The 25,516-nt window shown below is 32.4% G+C and overlaps 1 protein-coding gene across 1 annotated transcript in view; it reads left to right on the plus strand.

The window, feature by feature from the left end:
- The window catches only part of MTBP (MDM2 binding protein), a 79,621-nt gene that overhangs the window by 21,816 nt on the left and 32,289 nt on the right, over positions 1-25,516 (plus strand). The window contains exons 10-13 of the mRNA XM_081266811.1: positions 2,336-2,408; positions 6,549-6,666; positions 21,685-21,858; positions 23,585-23,692. Of these exons, the coding sequence (XP_081122937.1) occupies positions 2,336-2,408; positions 6,549-6,666; positions 21,685-21,858; positions 23,585-23,692 (473 nt within the window). The remainder of the gene's footprint in view (positions 1-2,335; positions 2,409-6,548; positions 6,667-21,684; positions 21,859-23,584; positions 23,693-25,516) is intronic.

Here is a 25,516-nt window from a genome sequence, read left to right on the forward strand (position 1 = left end):
ACTCAGGAGTCTGAGACAGGAGCATCACAAGTTCATCACCCTGGGCAACTAAGGTAGACCCTGTATCAAAATAAAAAAATAAAAGGCTGGGATTGTAGCTTAGTGATAGAGCATCCTTGGGATCAAACCCCAGTGCCACAAAAACAAAACAAAACAAAATCAAAAACCACTTCTCTTTTTTTAAATTCAGGATGCATTTCCATGACTTCTGTTTTTCTGCTGATGAAATCTGTAAATGCTGTAAATTATAATACATAGTAGCCACTCATAAACATTGTAAAATGAATGGCATTTTATTTTGTTAGCCCCTGCCAAAATTTTCGTTATTTTCTTTCAGATTCCTTTCTGCAGAAAGATAACAGAAATGAGGGCATCAGAGAACCTTACCCAGCTGTTTGTCATCTGGCAGTACCAAATAACGTGGTTTTTATTTGTAGTTTTTTTATTTTTTGTTGTTGTTTTTGAAGGGTTTTTGTTAGTTTGGTTTTGATGGGGGGTTGTTAAAAGATCAGGCTGGAGAGCCTTTTCAGATTGATCAAATCCTAAAAGACCTCCTCTGCCATATTTAGGAGTTAAATTTTGTTCTAAAGATGATGAGGAACCATAGAAGGATTATAAACCAGGGGGCAGTTTAATCAGAAATTGACTTTACTATTATTATTATTATTTTGATACCTGGGATCAAACTCAGAGGTTCTTAACCACTAAGCCACATCCCCAGCCCTATTTATTTATTTAATTTTAACACAGGGTTTCACTAAGTTCTTTAGGCCTCACTAAGTTGCCAAGGCTGACCTAGAACTTTGGATCCTCCTCTCTTAGCCTCATAAGTTGAACCACTACACCTGTCTGGAAATAAATTTTAGATCTACTTTTAGTATTTTAGAAAACTGTGGAGCTTGATCTAACAAAGTAACTTTTGCAATGGAGAGCCAGGTTAAAGTATAGAATGTATTAAGAATGTAAAACAGAATATCATGATCTGCTACATGCTTGTAAAGTGAGGAGGCTGGATAAGAATTGGATGATTCCCTATGTTGATGTAGATGCCACTGATTGAGATAACAAGGAAAGAGAAGCAAGTTTCATAGAGGAAGAGTAACTCAAGATTGGGTAATAGTTTGAATAGTAATGGGTAGTTACACAATGGGTAGTTGTTAAAATTTTTATTCATTTTTACATGCATGATTGTATAGAACCACGTAGTCAGTACCTCCCTGCCTGGCATTGTGACTGAGGGAGGTACTTTCAGATATAATGTGTTACCAATGTTGCTTTTATCTCTTAGCACCTGTTAGGTCAGAAGCTAGGTAGCATTTGACATATTTGTCTCATGTTTGATCCTTGCTTTTTGCCAGTGGTTTTTAAAATGTTTTCCATTGAAAATCTGGGGATTAAGAGAAAGCTTTCCTGAGTAGTGGTATTGGAAGATAAGTTGAGTGGACAAGGCTCTTGGCCCTCTCCTACTTTAGCCAGAGCAGCTGGCTGTTCTAAATGTTGACTTTCCAGATCTCACATGCAAAAAGTTATCGGCACCCAAAAGGTTTGAAAAGCACAATTTAAATTGTTTTTATGGTTCCACCCCCCACATTTAAACATTAGAACTTTTTTTTCTAATAATATGCAATATATTTTTTTCATTTTCCTGGTTTTAAGAAAAGTTCTACAACATGAAAAAGAAAATTCTTAAGTACTGTATTCATGATTCCAGAAAAGGCAGAGGATTCCTAGTTTTGCTACTCATTACTTATTAGGTAGGGAAGAGGGAAGAATGTTATCAATACGTGGGGAAAAGCAGACGAATTTATATATTCTTGAAATGTTCAGGTTTTCTTCCTGCCATTTTTGACATGATTGATGTATAAACACTAGTTGGCTGATGTATCTTTGTATACACTTAGAAAAATACATATGCTATCACATATATTCACAAAAATATTAAATAATAATAAAAATTCTAAGAATTTTTAGAAATATACTTAAGAAATGGATATTGTATATAAAAATTATTGATTAGGTACGGAATACTAGCTGTGTTCTTACATTTTTATTCACAAATTTTTACAAATTTCTTGTTTTTAATTGATTTTATTTTTAAAATACATGCCAGCGGAATATATAAATTTCTTGTTCTTAGTTTATAGTAAAAATATTCAGAACAAATTATCTGAAAAACAGTCTTTAAAGAAAGGAGTAATTGTTAATTTCTGTACTAGGAATTTTTAATAAATGAATTTAAACAACTTGGGGTAGAGTTGAAATAATCAAACTTATTTTATAGAGTAGAATTATTTCACAGTTACTATTCCCTCATTTCTTTAACTCTGTGCTACAGAGGATTGACAGGAAATAACACCAAGCAGAATTCCATGTTGCTGTTGGAGCAGATTTCTTCTCTGTGTGGCAAGGTATAGTAGAGAATTTTTATGGTGCTTGGTTTTTATACTTAACATTTTAGGATGTGTAATAAAAATTAATATAGCTTGTTAATCTATTTTTGCTTGATAACTTTTTTTTTTTTAATGTAAGAACATAATTTTGTCCCTAATTCATGTTAAAAAAATTTGGACTTTTCACAGTAATATACTTTGAAGACAAAGTGATGTTTTGATTTTAGAAGAAATTTCAGAAAGAAACTTCATAACTGGCAATTGTTTTAAAATTTCAAAATTTTAGAATGCTTTATTGTTAACCTACTCTTTAAGGCAACATCTCATTTCAATTCTGTGGAAGACATTCACATTTACTATATTATCTTTTTTATGGTAGGGCAAGGGTGGAAGTGAGGAAAAGTTTTAAAACTTCACTGAATTATTATTTGTAAATTTCAATTTTTCCTTAATTCCAATGCTATCAAGTAGATTTTAGCAATTTTAATATAGATATGTGTGCATCTCTTTCTCTGCACACACACACAGGCACACACACAGACTCACATACATATAATAATGTGCCAGAGTTGGTATATTTTTAACCATTTTAAAATTAACTACTTTAATATAAATATGTGTATATTTCTATGTATATATATATAATGATATACTAGAGTTGGTATATTTTTAATCTTTTTAAAACTATAATATAAAGAATTCTAAGTGGAATTATGTATCTAAAGTGAAAGTACAATTTTTAAGAAGAAAAAAAAAAGTTTGGATTTGTTTCTGGTTATTTATCCAACTATTATGTTTCTATAAAAATCATTTTTAATGCACAAGCTATTGACCATTATATGCATAACATTTTCTTATCATTTTAACAACAAATAGCCTATAGCAAACACTCCTGAAGGGAGAAACTGATTATTGTAATTATAACATTTTTCCCCATGGTGCTATAATCAAATCTTGATTATAATTGCCTTAGAAAATTGATACAGAAAAAAAAAATATATGATTTTGGATTGAAGATGCTTGACTAGAAATACTGGGGAATGATAGGGGCCAAAGTATGTTGTTATAGTGTGTGCATGTATGAATATGTAACAACTATAATGCACCAATAAAAAATATGGGGAAAAAGATGCTTGACTATATGATAATTTAATTTTTGACATCCAGCCTCATTTTCCTATAAATTTAATAATGTTTTGAATAATGTATCAAAGTATTTATTTGATGAACTGGTCTTTGCATGAATATTTCAAGTAATAGTCAGAAACATATCTATAATTTGTTTAATACACATATAAAATGATCCTGAAATAGTTATTGGAGATAGGCAACACTAATTTTAGGTGCAAGCTAAACTATTATTATTTATTATCAAATTTTCAGTTGTTTTGTTTTAAATTTCTTACATTAGATTGTCATTTTTATTGCTTTCTTGAACTATAGCTATGAAATGTTAGGATATACTTTATCAGTACATAGGACCTTATAAATCGGTTCTCACTTTAATGAAACAAAAGTGATAATATTTGGAAGCATATTATGTACTTTAGGTAACAGATTTCTAAATTTTAAGCACTTTATTTTTCTTTAACATTGAGTCATAATTTGCATTTACATTTTTGAAAAAAAGTAGATGTTTTTCTTTTTTTTACACTGCCTATTGTGTGCCAGTTATTTGTTAGGTATTGGAGACAATTAGATAGCTTGGGAAGCTTTCGTGTTGCTTAAGTTCTAATGGTTTATGTGATAACTCAGTAAATGTCTGTCTGAGCTTATTTATCTTTCCATCTGATTAGCCCCTAAATATAAATGAAAGCTTCTTGGAGTAAATTGCATTTTCTTAGTTTAGGAAAAGGAAAGATTAGGATTATTTAGAATCTGACATACACTAATCTTATGGCCAGGGAATATGTTTTTCATAGAGAGGAATTTCCAAAGCTGTAAGTGTGATTTCTGTAGTGACTGCTTGTTAGAGAGAACCTCCTGAAATGATGGAATTACAGTTTTGAAATGTTGCTTGACCTTTAAATTCTGGAGATAAAATGAGCCCCTAAAAGGATCACACTCAGATCTCTTAGAGCTGTTTAATGAATAGTATATGGGTGAGAACAAGCTGTCAGAGACCAAGTTCATTATGAATGAAGTATAGACAGCTGACATATTTATTTGATAGGGAATTAAATCTTGTGAGATTTAGATGTTTATTTTTATTTTTGTAGCAAATGTTTAATAAAAATTAGGCCATCTCAAAGGAGTGACCAATTCTTTATTTGCTGGGTCATGACACGTTTATATGGAGCTATAAGGTACTAATTGAACTGCATTTAGCATCCCTAAGATGTTGAGAAAGCTGCAGCTGTGCCTGATATGGCATATTCACATTACAGCCTCCCTGACCTTTTGGACCATACAGTCTTGTCATATATTCTGGGCTATGAAGTCTTATTTATGCAAGAAAGAATTAGGATTTAATGTTTGGGAAATTAGATGTATCTTTTATATTTGATTATGTTCTGTGTCTAAATATTTTAATCTTAATTACTAACACTTGACTATGTAAATTGTATTTGATGTAAAAAGATGGCTAGTTACCTTAGTAAAGACAAAAAGCATATTTATTTTTACCTTTCTATTGTGTTCCTAAAATATTTATTTTTATTCCTGTTAAATAAGAATGCATAAGTAAAAATAGTAAATAGCAACATAATTAGCACATTAAAGTACTAATTGAGCCAGGCATAGTAGTACCACAGCCTGTAATCCCTGCAATTTACTGAGGAGTCTGAGGCAGGAGGGTCAAAAGTTCAAGGCTAGCCTTGACGAATTAGTGAGACCCTGTCTCAAAATTAAAAAAAAAGGGGGGGGGGCTGGGGATGTAGCTCAGTGGTAGAGCATCCCTGGTTTCAAGTCTCAACATTGCAAAAACAAAACAACCCCCCTGCCCAATCTAAACATATATACCTTTTTAAACATTTATCATTTCTTTATGGCATAATGTTCAAAATTAGTTTTTTGAAGTGTATTTTAGTTACATATGTAGTCACCCTAATGTGTAATAGTTCCATTCTTAATATGTAGTTTAAAGGTGAGAAAAATGATCTGAAGAAGAGTATACCTCCCCTAGATGTTTGTATTGTTTGAAAAGTTGCTTTTAAGAATCATTATTTATATAAATAGATTTTAATGTACTTTGGTTTTGTCCCTGCCGTGAATATTTGCACATTTTAAAGAAAAATTACAAATGTAGGATTATGAAAATAGGTAACAGTAAGTTCATATGGCATTTTAAAAAAACCCCAAATCAAATTGTCACATATCTTATATAACCAATCCATCCATTTAGATCAATTAGGTGTAATTTTGCATTTTGCCTTGCCTAGATTTTTCCAAAATTGTTTTTTTTTTAATAGTGTTTTTTACTGGGATGTGCTGATTGATGTAGCTGCGTTTCTAAAATAGCTTTTAGAATTGTAATTTGTTTTATTTAGTCCTTTATCAAGCAATTTACCTAAGTTATTATGATTTTTTTTTTTTTTTTTTAGCACTTAAAAAGCATCTGTATGCCCAACCCTGGGAATGCAACAATGAATAGATTGACTTTGCTCAGAAATATGTCTGAGACCGCTGTATGTTTTCTAGGATACAATTCATTATCTTCTCTGAGGTTTTTACCTATTAGCATTAAATCTCTGATTTCTGGGAACAAAAGTTGCTGAATTGCTTTTAGATGTATTGTAATTTTGAAGCCAGAACAACAATCCATCCAAAGTTCTAAAATTATGGTTGGATAAGTAAGACATATTTTCTAGTGCTAGAACTCTCAGTCTCTCATTATTTTGCAGATCCACAAAGAAATTCTACCCACATCTGAATATAAAATAAACAGTATGAATAACAAGGTTTTCAGAGATGTATACCCAAGTGGAAAAGGGAGGATCAAGGTTTTGAATGCCTTTCCCTGTTTTAATTTGTTTGCTTTCTTCTTTTTTTTTTTTTTTTAAGACAGTGAGACATTATTTTTTTAACTTTTTGCAGTGAAGTTGTTGATGGAGAAATACATGTTAAATAGGTGAAATGTGAGGAGAAAGTTGTTATATGGCACTCTTTGAAGAGTGGATTCTAGTCTGCAATCAATAAATATATGTTCTGCTTTTCCAGGTTGGTGCTCTTTTTGTATTGCCATGCACAATTAGTAACATACTTATTCCACCTCCCAACCAACTTAGTTCAAGAAAATGGAAAGAATATATTGCTAAAAAGCCTAAGACAATCAGTGGTAAGTAGTAAATCTTTATTATCTTTACCATACAACACAGATAGTATATTTATCAAATTTGAAATGAAGTTAATATTTCTTTATTGGAATATAATATTTAATTATTTTTAACCATTAAAAATATATCAGTGATCAAAAGGCAGAACTTTTGTTTAATTAGATAGCTAATTATGTTGGTTTCTTAGAGACATTTCAGAAACCAAATAAATAAAATACAGTAGCTCACTTATATGGTGCATTAAAAAAGTGAACCTGTGGTGTCAATTTTCTGAAGAAATTAGAACTTACTTATTTAATAGTTTAACCATCTGCTGTGCAGTGTTCAAGGTGCTTTAAAAATTAAGTGATTCACTTCTAACTTTATAAGAGAAATAATTCATTGAACATAATAGAATATTAGAAAGGCAACAGAGTATAATTTGGCCCAGTTTTAAGTCCTTGGAGAAATTACAGAACTGTTAACTCACAAAGTCAGGATTTACATAAAGATTTTTGTCAATTAACAATTCTTTAACTTTTCCAAGTTTCAATTTCCTCATCTGTAAAGTGGGGATAAAAACACCATCCATACCATTATTGTAAAAATTAAATTAATCATTTAAGTCTAAATCATTTAATTCTAATCATTTAATTAGGAATGTTGAAAAAGAAAAGACACATAAACACAACATAGCTATAGAAGAGACCCAGTATAGGGTCTTTGGAAATAACTACATTTAGATAAAAGTGGAGAAAAAGTTAGGAGATGATTTAATAAAGATGTTGGAAGTCCCTAGTAAATTATAATCCTTAACATTAGTATCATAATACCATTTATTGCATTATATAAGGTATTGAAAGAAGTATGAGAAATAAAATGAGAGTCAAACTGTATCTTGAGTGGACCTTTGTGAAATTTGTAGTCAAGTGAGGAATGTATTTTAAAAAGCAATCATAAAGCTGTTTAGCCAGTGGTGTGAGGTAAAGAGAAGGTCACTTCTAGAGTGAGTGACCTGGCATATCCTTAGTAGCTCCAGGGAGGCTTCCAGGAGGAAAAACCCTTACTACACCACAGTGCAGTTTTAAACCTTCCCACCTACTCACATGGAAAATGTATATCTGGGGATTTTAGAAGATGCTGAAACAAAATCAGAAATAAATTTCCTAAGTGCCAATTATAGTTAATTTTCCTAGGCTTCATGAAATTATGGGATAATATCCATTTCTCAGCATTGCATATACAGAAGCTTGATACTATAAATTGAATGTTAACATCTAAATAAATTGAGTATATCCTTGATAACCCATCTCTTATTTTTTTCTTGTAACTTTCTACAACTTCAAATAGCTACTTTTTTTGAGGTTTTAATTTTAAGGCAATTTATTGAAGCTAAGTGTGTTGACTGTAGTCCCAGTGACTTAGGAGGCTAAGGCAGGAGGATCACAAGTACAAGGTCAGCCTCAGCAACTTAGCAAGGTCCTAAGCAACTTAGTGCGATCCTGTCTCAAAATAAAAAAATAAAAAGGGCTGATGTGACTCAGTGATAAAGTACCCCTGGGTCAAATCTCCAATGCTAAAACAAAATAAAAAAAGATAATTTATTGATTTAGAATTTACTCAGGTTTTTTTTTTGGGGGGGGCATGATTTTTATTGCAACTTGAAGAAAATATTATGTGGCTTGGTTTCATTTTTTCTTTCAATTATTGCTTCTTGAAATCTACAGATTAATAGTTGTAACTTCTGAATAATAATAAGACATAGATCACATGATATTCTTTGAAGCCAAGTTGTTGATTACTGATTAGGCTGGATCATTAAGGGTTGATTAAACTGACACTTTACTGTATTTTTTTTTAAATCATAGAAGTAGCAACAAAATCAAATTTGATAGCTGATTAAGTTCTGTTCTACCTGTAACCCTTTCTGAAGGGGAAATTTATTGCTTATCACTTTAATAGAACTCCTTTTGTAAAAAGAGAGAAACTAAGTTTTAGTATAAAAGTTTCAATAACTCTTGCATCCAGAAAATTTTAAATCCTTTCCCTTATCCCACTAATAGTAGCTCTCACTATCCCAAATAATATATCAAATCTCAGATCATTCCCCTAAATCATAGCATTTTCTCCATAACCTACAGAATTATGCCCAACTATACTGTATTGTTACACTATATATTGCAGAGTCACCTAACCAAACCCTGTACTCTTTCCTAAAACTATTTTCTGTTTTTATTGCTTTGTGCTTTTGCTACTGATTCTTTCATTCATTGACTGATTCATTCAATATGTCATTCATACCTTCCATTAATTATTTGAATATGAATCAGATATTGTATATCACTTATGATACTGTAATCTGGGGTTGCTGCTCAAGGAGGTAGACTTTATCTTCTTGCCATGGAATTTATACTATAACATAGAAAATTGGTATTGCAAAGAAATTATAAATCCTATTGCAACATTGTATTTGGTAGTAACTGACTAGGAACAATCACTAAAGCATATCACATGGAAAAAAGGAGTATAATGGTGTTGCTACCGTTTGTGGTTAAAAAAAACCCTGTATGTGTAATGAGCATTAACACATTTTTATATGCATTAAATATTCATGTTTTCAGTAGATATTTTTACTGAGCACCTACACTATACTAGGCACTGTTTTATATGCTAGACCCAGCAGTAAACAGAACAAAGTCCTTTCATTCATGGAGCTTATAGTGGAGGTTCCAGTTTTGCTTCTTTCCCCAGATAGCCATATAGCTAGGTCTCTCAATTTTTTCAGGCCTTTAATCCATAGTCATTTTCTCATTCAGGAACCATTTTGCTATGGCATCTAAAATTGCAAATTAAATCTTCTTGTATTATACCCAGCTTTGTTATTAGTATACCAAATATGTGTCTGCCTTACAGAAATATTTGTTTAAAAATAAGTGAAATATACCATATATTTTCAGGTAATAACTGCTGTTGCAATAAATAGGGAAAGGCTTTGAATGGACTCCATCTATGCAGTGTGAGCCAAAGTTCATGCCTTGGTTTTTATTAGTTCCTTAGGTTTTATCCCTTATAAAGTGTGTACTAATGTATTAATTTGGGCTATGTGATATTGCTGTTTTTAATATGTCAGAATCACTAAATATCAGCAACTTCCTATGGTTTAAAATAAACAGTGATCAATTTGAAGTATGTTTAAATTGCAATAGCAGAAGAGTGCTTTTTAAAAGTGATATTTAGTGATATATTCAGAAATTGTTATATATGAACATTTTTTCATATATTTTTTGACCATTGTCATGTATATCTTAAAAGAACAAATAATAAAAAAGAAATTGTTACATGAGAAATATACTAAAGAAATGTGAACTAATGAAATTATCTAACTTATCTAAAGAAAGACTTCTTTAATGGTATATAATTAAATATATAATGAAAAATGTCTAACTTACACAGAGACATTTATGAATGTCATAAAAATTTAATGATTATCTGCAAATTCTCATAAATATGTAATAAAAATATTATCTACCAATGTTGAAAATGTATTCCATCCCAAATACTTTGCATTCATTGTCTCCAATTCTCAGAACAATAATGAAATGTAAATTTTTTACAATCTTTGTATTACAAATGAGAAAACTCAGGGTCAGGGAAAGTAAGAAATTTTTCTAATAACACAGGGAAGAATCAGCATTTCCACCCAATTCTGAAAGTATCTAAAAGCCATGCATGATCCTTTTTGTTAAATCATTTAGAAGTATTTTGAAAACAATTTTTAAAACTTATTCTTTTCTTCTATATTGGCCCTTGACATGTATGGAATTTTTTTATTCCCAGGTAGGAAAATAGGGTCTGATAATTTTATAATTTATAATTCTGTTTATTTATAATCCTGCAATTGTTGTTGCCTTATTTTTTTTAAACTGTAACTCTTTTGGAATGAAAATTGTTTAAAGTACTCTTGAAGAAAAATCATGCCTTTTTGGTTTTTGACCATACAAATGTTCCAATAACAATATAAAGAGGCTGAAGAAATGTTTTGAAATGATAAGCATGCCCCTTCTTAGTATTCAGATAACATGACATATATGTTTCAAAATAATGGGCTGGAATTAATAAGGTTAAAATGATACTACATAACTGATTTATAAATAATTTCAATCTTTAGAAACAAAGCACTCTGGTAAAGATTTTTGGCAATAAACTTTAGAGGGAGAATCAAAATATTCTTTCAGTCAGTAACATTTTTTATGATGGGCCATATATATATATTCTACTTCATGATGAGTCTCAGTAAATATAAAAGAATAGAACTAATGCATAGTATGTTCTCCAGTTACAATGAAATTAAGTTAGAAACCAACAAATCTGGGATATTCTATATGTATTTGGAAATTGACATACTTATAAATAACCTATAGGACAAAGAAGAATTAAAAAGGAAACTAAAAAATAATTCTAACTGAATAAAAATAAAATCTAACATCAAACTTAAGGAAAATAGTAAAAGCAGTATTAAGAAGATCTTAAATGTTTATTATAGAATGGAAGAAAAATCTAAGATCAGTAATTTTAAGTTATCAACTTCAAGAAGCTAGAAGACCTAAATCCAAGTGAATAGAAGGAAGAAAGGAATAAATAAAATATTGTTAAATATATCTAACAAGAGATGTACAAGAGATGACTGAGAATAATTAAAGAGGCTATACAAAATGGAGAGATATACCATATTCGTAGACTGGAAAATTCATTATTAGTACTATAGTTTGGATCTGAAATGTTTCTGAAAGGCCCATGTGTTAAAAGCCTTTGTCCCCAGCTCAGGGTTTATTGGGAGGTAGTGGAACCTGTAAGAGATGGGGCCTAGTTGGAGATGACCTATCTCTCTTTGCTTCTGGCTGCCATGAGGTGGGTCAGCATGAACTGAAACTTCCAAAACTCTGTGTCAAAATAAACCTTTCCACCTTTTAAGGCAATTATCTCAGGTGTTTTATCACAGAGCAAGAAGCTGACTAGTACAATTAATAAGATGACAGTGTTCTCCAAATTGAATTAAATATTTAGTCCCATCTTTATTAAAATTCCAGCAGAACTTTCCATAGAAATTGATAAATGGATCCTCTATTTATATGGAATTGAAAAGGGTTTAGAAGTGCCAAGCCAATTTTTAAAATTTTTGAGGCTTTACACTGTCTGATTTTATGACTGTAAAGCCATACCATTCAAGACATGTGGTATTAGAGTAAGAATATACATAGATCAAAGAACAGAATAAATACAAAGATGTCAGTGGAAAATGAGTTGTCTCTTCAACATAATGCTGGAGGAATCAAATATCATTTATAAAAAATACATATTTAAATTTTTTAGACTATATATACATTTTTTACTTTATTAATAGAATAACATAGATACCAAAAACATAATGCATGAAATGGAAAAAATTATATAAATTAGAATCTGCCAAGATTTAAAAGGTCCACATTTTGAAAAATGCTGTTAAGAAAATTAAACAAGTTATTCATTGAGAGAAAATAGTTCTAATCATTTATCTGACAAAGGACATATATGAAAAAATTCTTAAAACCCAATAATAAAACATTCCTGTTCTTAAGTGAATCAGACTTGAATAGATATTTCATTTGTTACATGAATGGCCAATAAAGCACATGAAAAGATGTGCTTTGGATATGCAAACTACAGCTAAAATGTGGTACTACAATACTGTCACTAGAATGACAATAATTAAAAACAGTGACTATCAGATGTTGATGAGGATGTAGAGAAATCTCACCCATTATTGGTGGGAAAGTATAACAGAACAGATACTATAGAAAACAGTGTGGCTTGCCTATCCAACCCAGCACTTTCATTCCTAGGTATCTATCCAAGAGAAATAAGAACACATGTTCACATAAATACTTGTGAGCAAATGTTTATAAAAGCATTATTCATAATAGCTAAGAATTGGAAACTATGCAAATATCCATCAATTGGCGAATAGATAATTTTTTTAAATACAGTATAATACTCAACAGTAAAAGAGGAATGAAAAATTTGGGATGATCTGAAAATATTATGCTAAGTTTATAGATAAAGTTAGACAAGATTATGTATTGTTTGTTTATTTAGGAAATCTCTATGAAAGGCAAAAGTAGACTACAAGGTCTGTCGTTGAGGCCATGGGTAGGAAGAGAGATAGATCTACCACAAGGGTATAATGGGAGTTTTCCAAAACTGGGTTATAATGATAGATGGACAATTGTATAAACTCCTCTATTTTATAAAGTTATCTTTTAATATGTGCTTGTGTGGAGTGTAGATGTATATACATGTATGCATAAATTATACCTCATTAAGGATTTATATATTTGAAGAATCACTTAAAGTTCCTTTAACCTAAATGTAGAGTTCTGTTCCTTTCCCTAGTTCAGTGATTCCTAATACCATTTACTCATTAGAATCACCCTGATAGTGATTTTTAAAAGTCAAGCTGCATCCCACCTGAAAATAAATCAATCCAAATATCTGGGGTGAACCCAGGAATCACTAATGTATAAAAAAGCCCATTAAGTGATTCAGATGTGCAACCAGGAGTGAGAACCTCTGCCCTCTGTGTTGCCCTTTTCAACCCTGGGTTAGGATGTCACTGCAACTGAAGAGAGTCCTGCATGTATTCTTGAGCAGAGGAAGGCATTTATGCCTTACCTGCAAAGCAGGATAATAACACTTGTTTAATATATTTCAGACATGTTTGAATCAAATTGGTAGTGGAGGTAAACACTTTGTAACCTCTGCAGTAGCTTTTTGTTATTCTGCCCTATCTTACATGCTTTTCGTGTCTGTAGAACAATAAAGAAGTCATTGTTGTTCATAATAATGAGGAAGATCTTGAAATATCTTCTAAAAAGCTTCTCTATTCATTGTTGCTTTCAAATTGTACATTTTGCTCTATTGTAATGGAGAAGAAATGTGTACATTTGTGATCCTAATGTTATTTGTTTAAAAATAGTCATGGTAGAATCTATAAATCCTGCATTTTACAACTTGACAGTAGAAGGCTTCATACAACTACTTCAACAACTACTCAAATCTAAAATGACTTAAAGTCATTTTAGGTTTCTTCTAGAATTTAGTTTCATTTTCTTAGACAATCTCAGTGGCAACGAAGTTTCATGATAAATTTTTCAGAGCTTAGTCGGATGACTAAGGTGAGGATCAAATGAGATAATATATATTTTTGAAAATACTTTATGAATATAAAGTAATTAGATTCCTTTTATTCTTATGCCTCCCCACCTGGCCCTAAAACCTTTTTCAAAAGTCTAAACCAAGTGTCATGGTACATACTTATAATCCCAGCAACTCAGGAGACTAGGCAGGAGGACCTTGAGTTACAGGCCAGTCTGGGCAATGTAGTGAAACTGTGTCTCAAAAGAAAAAATAACAAGGGCTAGGGATGGAGCTCAGTAAAGCACCCCTGAGTTTGGCTCTTTGTCCTGGGGGAGATATACGTTGGGTCTAAAATTGAGCAGTGATATTGTTGGAAAGAGTGAGCTTCCTAAGATACCTACATTGAAAACTAAATATTATGTTAGTATTTGATTTCTGGCATTATTATTAAAAATTACATTATATTGCCATTTCTTAAGTATATATATAATAATTATCAGTAAGTCAGAATATTCACTTAATTAGAATATCCTTTTCCCTAGTTGTCTGGTGGATATTTTTATTTACATCATATGCACTGTTATTTCCCTTTCAGATGAATATGATTTTTTTTCATATTGTTGAACTACTTAAAGCAAGGGTGTCAGAGGGTTTTTAAAACCACTAAGAAAAAAGGAAAGAAATGTGGGGGGAGGCTGGATTTCGTCATAATTGAAGGGAGATCATAATTGAAGGGAGGGTAGAGGGAAGGGACCGTGGGAAAGGAGGAGAGGAGGGAAAGAGGAAATACTGCGGGATGATATTGGCCAAAGTACATTGTTGCATTGTGGGCATGTAGGAATATGTAACAACAAATCTCACCATAACATTATACTGTAATGCACTAATACAAAATATGAAAAAAAGCAAACTAAGAAACCTCTTGTTATAGATTTAAAACTTAAAAAACAGGAATATCAGTGTTTTAAAAGCTACCAAGACACTTACTGATGTAGAATATGAATTGATTTTTATGCTAATGAAATACTAAAAATGACATATGCCTTCATTATAGTTCATATGTTAATTTGTATACTTTGATGTAAGTAATAGACACTTCGTAGTTTCTGCTTCTCCCATTTATCTGTAGTGTAACAAAAATGTATGTATGTTCTTGGTGAAGGAACATGCAAGCCAAGCACCTCATTCTTGTTTGATAATGTAAATATAGCATTTGAAAATAGAAATTTTCACTTATAATCTTTTTTTCCTTATTTCTTGAAGACGAGTGATGAGAATTGAGTAACTACGTTTATTATAAATCTGTTACTCTTGGCAGTATTACATACAGATTATTTAATAATAATAATAAGTGTTCAGTTAACATTTGCCAAATCTGGAACAACACTTTTTAAGTGACTACATAGTCTTTATGGTTAGGGAAGTTCTTTTAAGTAAATATTTTTCTTTTGAGGAAAGTGAGATTATTATAATCGCAAGCTTCAGCATTTAAAAAACTATATAAAGGATGTCTTAGATTGAAGAGACACACAGCTTGAGTTGGCAGAGTACTAAGATCATAAATGAGTTAAGGTGATTGAATTTTTTGGTAGAATTTAGTATCAAATAAAACTGGTAACAGGTATATTTATTTTAATAACCTAATTAAATTTTCTATAATTGCTATTTATGAATAGAATAAATGTCTCTTACAATCTTACTGAAAAAATTTCATATACATTATAATTGTTTGAGGATAGGCTTTACCCAAGGTTTGTTCATATTTGTGAAATGTTATAATACAATGACAGTATTGTTCTGTTCTTAGCATTTCTGGATGTATGAATGTGTGAATTCACAGTATCCTATAGACTATATGAAAGATCTTGTGTATGTTGTGTGGTCATATACTGTAGAGAACTTTTGTTTTGTGAGCAGAACTTTATAATTCCCAAGGTAAAGATAGATTTTAAAGCTTCATTGAGATAAAATTCACGTATCATACATTATATGCCTATTTAAAATATGCAGTTTCACAGTTTTTGTATAATCACAGAGTTGTGCAGGCATCACTCCAATCAATCTTAGGACATTTACATCTCACCAGAAGAAAACTACAGATCTGTTAGCAATTATTCCCCATTCCTGCCAGTTATCCCTCCCCTGTGCTCTACCCTCTTTCTGTCTGTGTGGATTTGACTATTTGGGGCATTTTCTTTTAAGTTAACTGTGTAAGTGTAGTCTTTAATGACTGGCTTTTTCCACTTAGCATAGTTCTTTCAAAGTTCAGCTATGTCGTAGCAAGTGCCAGTACTGCCTCCTTTCGTTACTGAGTAATATTCCATTTTTTGGGGGTATATCACATTTTATTTATACATCAGCTTATTGGCATTTGGGCTGCTTTGAGGTTTTATGAATAATAATGCTATGAATATACATGTATAGAGTTTAAATTGTTGTGAGTATAAATTAAAAAGTGAGCATGCTGAGTTCCTCTCTTTTTTCAGTTATCATGAAATAGAAATTTAGGTTGATTGAAATCTTTTTTAATGAAAATATTCTTAACCAGAAATTTCTTTCTAAGCATTCCTTTAGCTATATTCTATAAAATTTAGTATATTGTATATTTGCTTTCATTCATTCTAGGGTTTAGTTAAATTGTCCTGTGATTTTTCTTTGACCTACTTGTTACTTAGTGCCATGTTGTTTAATTTCCACATATTTGTTAATTTTCCAATTTTCTATTATTAGTTTCTAATTTCACTATATTGTGATAGGAATACATACTTTTTTCTGAGTTTAGCCCTTTTAAGTTTGTTGTACTTTTTGCATATTTTTTTGTAATATTTTGTTGTAATATTTGCATCTGGTATTTTTATTAACTATATTTTTTATAGTGTCTATTTGCTGAGACATTTTTCTTTAAGCATGGTTTCCTTTAGTTCTTTGAACATATTTATAGTATTTACCTTGAATTCTTTGTTATAGCTGACATTTGGGCCCTTATCTCATAAGTATTTTCTGTTGCCTGCTTTTTTCTCTCTGTAGATATCAAACATTCCTATTTCTTTAAATGTCTCAAATCTTTTTTTGATGAAAGTGGCATTTTAGGTCTTCCCACCCTTTTATTAGGATTGTTTTTGTTGTTTGCTTGTTTGTTTGGTGAGTAGCTGGGCTATTTTAATGAAATCTATTTTCTCTCTCAGTGTCAATGTTTTGCTGTCACTTTTCAGAGGTCATAGCCATCAGTGGGGTGTATTCTCCCTGGGAGTAAGGTGTTTTTTGCAGGTCTTTCAATTCCTGATTTCTTACTTGTCTTCCTCATTTGGACAAACTTCCTTACCCAGCTGTTAGATTCTGATTTCCAGCTTATTGTTTTATTGCGGCTTACATAACTCTGTAGTAAGTTGCTGATCCAGTTAATTTGGAATAATTTTTGAAGTTAGTCTTTGCATTGGATTCTAACTCGCTAGTGCTTTTTCTTAACTTTCCTGGTTTTCTCTGGTGAACTAGATCTTTGATTTTCTGCCCTGTAAGTGAGCTGGGGTGATGGCAGTGTAGTGCCCATTATTGTCAGATTGCCTATCCTGGAGTAGAGCCTCTACTTTGAGCAGAGGCTAAGGGGAGGATGGGAGTCCCTGAAATCTCATTCTCATTAGGAATTCAGCCTCTTCAACTTGGAATTGAGGAGCTGAGTGCTGACAGCTGGCCCCTCCTCATGATACACCATAACCCTTGACTGGAGCTGAGGGCAAAAGGACATTCATCTTCTTGGCCATGCCTACTTTAATGGGATATTCAGTCTAGCTGCATTCAGGGGAACAAGCTGGTCATGGTTAAAATGCTATAAACTCACAATTTTTATCCAATTTTAGTTTTTTTTCCTCAGGAAACCTTTCTTCGTTTACTGTATGGTGAAATTTGGGGATAATTTTCCCAATTATATTGCTGGAGAATGGTTCTGCAGATGTCCACATGCTTCCATCTCAATAGCCCCTAAAATAAACTTAAGGGAAAAAGGGACATGGATATATTGCTTTGAATGGTATAGTCAGTCCGGAGCAAATATAATTACCCAGGGAGAATATTTGACTGCAAGGAAATGAGACAAGGGCAAATTTGCAATGTATGGTTTAGAGGAACTAGTAAAGAAGATTGAAAAGGCATGATCAGAGTGGAAGTTGGGAGGCCATATTCAATGAGGGAAAGCTTTTCAATAGGATACATTGCCTAGGGAAAGAGCCAAACAAACCCATATTAAACATTTCCCTGAAGTTGGGCCACAGTTGACTCTGGTAGTCTCTACTTATTTTGCAGTCCTTTCAGGTCTCTTCATTCTTCTATCTCTGCAGTTCTTTAGTTTTACTACACTATCACTTGCAGATCATTGTCCTTCTAAGGAGTATTCCAAATGTTTTCTCTTATCACAACTCATACTATTGTGCCACTTAAGTTTTTTACATGTAATGTAAAAATTTTCTATTGACTTACCATTATGGAATATAAAGATTGTAGCCTCTTTCATGTTGTTTCAATCTCTTTTTTTCCCCTGTCTTTACAAATCAGTTAACAATTCTTGAATATTTCCTACATGCTAAGTACCAAAGCTGTTAGGGCTATGAAGTTGAACATTGATGTAGCCCTTAGTATAAAAAAAAAAAAAAAAAAAAACTTATAGTGTTCTGATTAATTTATTTCTTATTGTTTTATGTGATGTGCTTTCCACATTTTCTTCTTTTTCTTACTTCCTGACTCTAGCATTCTGTTGATTGACATCTATTGTCATAATTCTTTGGAACTTTTTTGTGAGTAACCCTTATCATCACCTCAGTAACTCACCTTTAGTATTGATTCTCACCCTCCCACCACCCCCAGAACTGGGGGTTGAGCCCAGTGACACAGGGACTCTACCACTGAGTACATCCCCAACCCTATTTATTTAGGGACAGGAACTCACTAAGTTGCCCAGACTGGCTCAAATTTACGATTCTCCTGCCTCAGCCTCCTGAGTCACTAGGATTACAGATGTGTACTGTCACACCCAGTTAGTATCAGTTTTGATCTTGTTGTTAGCTATGGTTTTTATGTACAGATATGAATATGGCAATGTAAGAACTAAACATTGATTGTTTCATGGTGGTATATGCTACTCCATTATTTACACAACTTCTATCCTTTAGTATAGCTGGTAAGTAAATTAAATTTTGAGTGCTAATTTTTTTGTGTTTAGTTCTTTTTATTTGCTCAAAGTCATGTACATAAAGTCAAGTATATTATCTCAATAGGTTGTAAAATTTGATTTGAAGCAATTGGTCAATGTTAATAGATATGGGGTTACCCTTATTTAAGGGAATAAAAATATTCTAAAATTAGACTGGTGGTAATGGTTGCATAATTGAATATACTAAAAAACTGTTGAATTGTAGACTTTGAGTGAATTGTATCTCAGACACATACACACGCATCTCAAAAGTTTTGGTTTTTTTTAAATACTTGGTCCTATCACTTTCCTTTCCATTTGTTCTTCAGAAGCAACCATTTTCAACTCCAAATTTGTAAGTTAATTGCTTAGATTGCCACTGAAATTTTTTACATGTAATATGTTTTCTGTTGATTTACCATTATGGATTATAAGGATTTTAGCCTCTTTATTTCTTTGTCCTTACCATACCCTCACATTCTTCTCATTTCCCTTTCTTCCAAGGATGGTCATATAGTCATTTTATATTAGTATTCATTATTTTTATTATTATGGTTATGTAAGCACTATTCACAATGGAATCATGTAGCATAGTATCCTGCCAATCATATAAGAAACCTGTCCTCAAGGATTGGTTGATTTCACCCTCTAGATCTGTTCCATAGCTTTGTGGTGTGAGACTATCTTTTCTTCATCATGGAGATTGCTTTGGGATCCTTTGTCCTCCTATTTCTTCATTTACTGCCCCATTTTGTTGGAACACAACCTCTAGTATTTTCCTCTGAAAGAGCATAGGTGAAAAAATTTTGAGACCCTGTATGCCTAGAAATGTTTTTATTCTACTCTCTTCTCTCATGTATTAGTTCTTATATGTTTACATTATTTTAAAAATCTCTATTCTCACTTAATGAAATTTCAGAAGATAGTGAAAATAAATGGTTTTGTTCAATTTATAACCCTCAGCAAAAAGGATTCTACTTCTGTTTTTACTCCCAAAGACTTCCTAGTTCTTCTTCAACCTTCACTGTAACCCTCTCTTGATTTGTTTTTAAAATATAGTTGAAGCTGTCTTTACTGACCTTGACATAACTAGCATACCAGATTAATGAATGCTCTCTATTTCCTCTCTAAAATACATAAGGACGCTCACTGCAAGAAACAAAATATTACTATTCTTCAGTACAGTCTTCTCTTTGCCATGGGGATTTGGTTCCAGGACCTTCACAGATACCAAAATCTAAGGGTCCTTAAGTCCCTTATGGGCAAATGGCCTAGTCTTTGTATAGAACATACACATATCTTCTCATATACTTTAAATCGTCTCTAGATTACTTACAGCACCTAATACAATATAAATAAAACTATGTTAATCGTTGTTTTACTGTATTACTTAGGGAATAATGGCAAGAACTACCAATGCAGGGTTTTGTTTTTTTTCCAGGTATTTTTAATCTGCTTGGTTAAATCCAGAGATACAGAATCTGAATGTGGAGGGGCAACTGTTTATCTGTACACTTCTACTCTCACCATTTGAGTTGTGTGTGCTTGCAGAAGTCAGTTTATTTCACTTTAAAGAAATAGAATTTGGAAATAGAAGATCTCATATGAGTGTGGCCATAAAAGAAAAATATTATAGAACTCTTGTAAACGACATCAAAAGAATGAATATGCAGTTTTAACTTTATAAAACTATAGGTTTATGCTTTGTGTTATTTTTATGATTCTCTGCTTTAATAGCTTTCTCAATTAAGTGAAAAACTACTGGCTTCAAAAATGTTGAATTCAGGTCTGGGTATAGAGCTTAGTTGGAAGAGTACTTGCCTTGCATGCACAAGGCCCTGAGTTCACTCCCCACCACACACACACACACACACACACACACAGATGTTGAATTCAACAGCTTGTTTTTTTTTTTTTTATTGGTTGTTCAAAACATTACAAAGCTCATGATATATCATCTTTCATACATTTGAGTCAATTGGGTTATGAACTCCCATTTTTACCCCACATACAAATTGCAGAATCACATCGGTTACACACTCACGTTTTTACATAATGGCATATTAGTGACTGTTGTATTCTGCTACCTTTCCTATCCCCTACCATCCCCCTTCCCCTCCCCTCCCATCTTCCCTCTCTACCTCATCTGCTGTTGTTCAATTCTCTCCCTTGTTTCCCCCCCTTTCCCCTCACAACTTCTTATATGTAATTTTGTGTAACATTGAGGGTCTCCTACCATTTCCATATGCTTTCCCTTCTCTCTCCCTTTCTCTCCCCCCCACTCGTCTCTGTTTAATGTTAATCTTTTCCTAATGCTCCTCCTCCCTGTTCTGTTCTTAGTTGCTCTCTTTATATCAAAGAAGACATTTGGCATTTGTTTTTTAAGGATTGGCCAGCTTCACTTAGCATAATCTGTTCTCATGCCATCCATTTCCCTGCAAATTCTATGATTTTGTCATTTTTTAGTGCAGCGTAATACTCCATTGTGTATAGATGCCACATTTTTTTTTTATCCATTCATCTATTGAAGGGCATCTAGGTTGGTTCCACAGTCTAGCTATTGTGAATTGTGCCGCTATGCTTGTTTTAAAATAACATGGAAACTTTATTATATTCCTTTTGGGCTTCATGATTGCCCCATTACATGTTGCATTTTTGCATACTTGCTGAGATTATTGCTTTTCTTTAGTTCCAGATGTTGAAGTAAAAGGAGAGTATTCTAGCTATTATCTCTTGGTACAAGGTAATGGCAGTAGAAGATGTAAAGCCACAATGCTTCACTCGGCCAACCAGATAAATGGCTCCTTTGCCCTCACTTTAATTCATGGAAAGATGAAAACAAAGACAGAAGAAGCCAAATTGAGTAAGTGTTAACCTAAGTAGAAAAAAAAATTCTACATTTGTTTGTATGTAAATAGTCTTGTGATTTTAAGTAGAAGAAATATTAGATATTTAATGACCTTATTTTCCTTAAACTCTTTCACTATTTACTTTTTGTTTCACTACATTTTTACAATTTAAAGTGAAGAGAACTCATTCCTTTTACAATATGCATACTAAAATTTAGTAGATCAGTCTTCAATCAACTAAAAAATGTTTTTTACTTTAAACACATATTATTTTTTATAATTTATTTTATTTTTTATTTTCATTTGCTTTCTCTCAGGCCTTTTCTGGTTTTTGCCCTTCTTCTTTTTTTTTTTTTCCCCAAGTTCTATATTTTGGTTACCTGATAACTATATAACAGACTACCTTAAATTTAGCAAGAAGATATTATATTATCTCTCATGGTCTGGTGTGTTAAGTGGGTTCAGCTGTATGCTTCTGAGTTTCCACATATGATTATAGTTACATACAGCTGGGGCTTCAGTCATTTGAGGATCCCACAGGAATTGCTGTCTAGGATAGCTTCTTTATCCCCATGTTTGGTACTTGGACTAGGATGGATGGTTTTCTCTCCATGTTCCCTTCTCCACAGGCTGCTTGGGCTTCCTTATAGCATCAGGTTCTCAGAATAGTCTGACTTCTCATATGGTTGCTGACTTGTCTTAGAGAAATTGTTCTAAGAAACTGCCAGGTCTTCTGTGACCTAGCATAGAAGACATTCAGTGACACTTTTACCATTGGATTTGTGATTATGTAACAATTTTGGTAATTACCAACCATAAGGAAAGAAAAGACTCCCGTGGCGTGGAGAATAACATTATCAGTGTGCCAACCACCAGGAATAGGAATAAGGAATGTAAATGCTTCTGCCCACTTTATCCTGAGCTACTGTTTAGGTCCTCCATGCTCTGTTAATCAGTTTGTCTTAGTCTGTGAGATAGGACATGCTTATATAAGTTATGTGAAGTGGGTATATTATTTACCATTAGGCAGTACAGGATAGAAGAAGCCTAGTATCTACTGTGAGGTGGTCCCTCAAGGCTTAAGAAAGCTGCCTGGGGTAGTTGGAGTCTTTTACCACAGCTGAGGGACCCTGAAAGGCAACAGACCCTGGGGTATGTACTTCAAGGCCCATATGACTCACTGGGCTAAACACTGAAGGGCATCTCCTTGTAGGAAGGAGGGGAACAAAGCCTGAGCTGTCTTGAACACTAACTTCCTCCCTATCTCAAGATAGTACATTCCTAGCATGTTCCACAGTTTTTTGAGGACCATTGGCAGGAAGATAAGGGGAAGAGACTGGGTCAGCCCAGACTACCCTGGAACCATCACGCATAGGTGGAGCCCAGATTCATTGTGGAAGGGACTGCACAAGGAGGAATAACAGGGTGTGGTTTGTTATAGGAAGGATTGGACATGCTATCTTCAGAGACTAGGGACGATATTTCATCTATTTTATGAGTAGGCAGAAGAAAATAATGATATAGGAATTCTACTCTGGTTCCTAAAGTCTCCCAAAGAATTAAGAATCGGTTCAAAGTTTAAAATGCAAAACTATCTAGTATACTTGTTTTCTCCTGCTTAATTGTTACTTTGAAATATGTAAGATCAAGAGAGTGATTAGCTTTTTTAAAAAATCATTTTTAGGAACTGAATATTAATTAATAGAATATCTTCAGTGTTGATTCTTTTCTGTTTCCCAGGCTTCCCTTTTGACTTATTATCACTTCCATGTTTTTCTGAGGAACAAGTTGTACAGAGAGAGAAACAGTTAGCTAACGTGCAAGTTTTAGCTTTGAAAGAATGCCTGAGTAAGTATCAAATTTTACTTTTTTATTCTACTGTAAGAATGTTGATTTGTTTAGACATAAGCTTTCTATATTTGCACACTTGTTTTAAATACTTTGTCTTTTAGGTATGACACACATTTATAAAACTATTCTTTATGTAGACGATGTAGAATAGAAGAGGTATGCAACTTTAATTTTAATTAGATTCAGAAAGTTTCTAATATTTGTACATAACTGTTAATAGTTTAAAAATATTTTGCTGAGTAAATTTTGTATTTTAAATTTGGTTTTAACTATATATTAGAAAAGATACCAAAGTTTATTATCCTAGTTAATATATATATAATAACTTTTATATATTTTTGAAACAGAATAGAGACTACAAGTAGAAGAAAATGTAATTCCAGAGAAATTAATAAGTTAACCTGAGAATGGATTCTGACTTTAATCATGACTCTCAAAAATAACTAAGCAAATTTCACACACTGAATGAAGTTGGTGTTACAGATTTTCCTTAATCAGGAAATTAACATTTTTTCATGAATCTTAATTTAAGAGTTTTCTTCTATTATTGTTAACTTGGTTATCAGTATTTTTTATAAATACTAAGCATGCATTTTTGCCTAATATGAACTTATTTTAAGAAAATCATTGATATATAATTTCTAAGAAATTCATTAAAATCATAAGACTGCCTTAATTACACATAGAACAATATTAGAATTATGTATTTTATGAAATCAAATTATCATTATTTTATTTAAAACATTTTTAAAACATCTTATATTCAGTAGCCTGTTTGTTCAATAGAAGATAATTTTAAAATATTCAGTTTCAATTATTTATGTAAGGATTTCAAACCTTTTCAGTTGTATAAAGCCAGGGTAATTGTAAATTGATTATTTTTTTAACCAAGAAAATGATGTTTGTTCAAGGAAAACATAATTAGAAAGGCAAATAAGTTTCCATAAAAGGTAGTAGGTGCTAAAATCTAGAAAAAAATATATATTGAAATAAGAGTTTGTGATGGTAAAAATGATGTTCAATAGAAGATAATTTAAAAATATTTAGTTTCAATTATTTATGTAAGGATTTCAAACCTTTTCAGTTGTATAAAGCCAGGGTAATTATAAATTGATTATTTTTTTAACCAAGAAAATGTTTGTTCAAGGAAAACATAATTAGAAAGGCAAATAAGTTTCCATAAAAGGTAGTAGGTGCTAAAATCTAGAAAAAAATATATATTGAAATAACAGTTTGTGATGGTAAAATGTGTATTTCAGACATCAGCTGGCAGTGTTGTTCACTTCTTGACTTTGTTCTGTTGCTGCCAGGCCCTCTTCAGGTGCTGATTTTCTTGCCATAACCCTCCTGCAGCTTTTTATACTCAGCTTTTTCAGCATCTCTGCTCTTATATCTTCATCTCTCTTCCTCAACTCTCCCAACTGGGAACTCTAAGAGTGACCACCTCTCCTTTGAAGATGGAGAAGAGCGAATACAGGAGGGCCAGCCCTCCTGGATGGGGAAGGGAAATACCAACTTCTAGAGCTGGGTTGTTGCCTAGGGGTGTGAGTGAAAGCTCCCAGATGGGAGAGCAGTTGGGGACCTGGGTATGGAAGTGCTAAACAGATGTGCAGGTATAAGGGTGCCACAGCACTAGGCAGAGGACAGGTGCAGGACCTACAATTGAAGAAAGCCTTAGAGCTAGTAGCTGCTGGAGAAGCCAACTCTGGAAGTATCTATGAAATGGCCAGTTTGCAATCTGAAGCATTAAATCTTGGTTCAGATTAATGATCCACTTAATCCATATAGGATGAAAATACTGAATAAATCCCTTCAATACCC

Source organism: Spermophilus citellus (assembly GCF_964194105.1).
Source record: "Spermophilus citellus genome assembly, chromosome: 14".
NCBI lineage: Eukaryota > Metazoa > Chordata > Mammalia > Rodentia > Sciuridae > Spermophilus > Spermophilus citellus.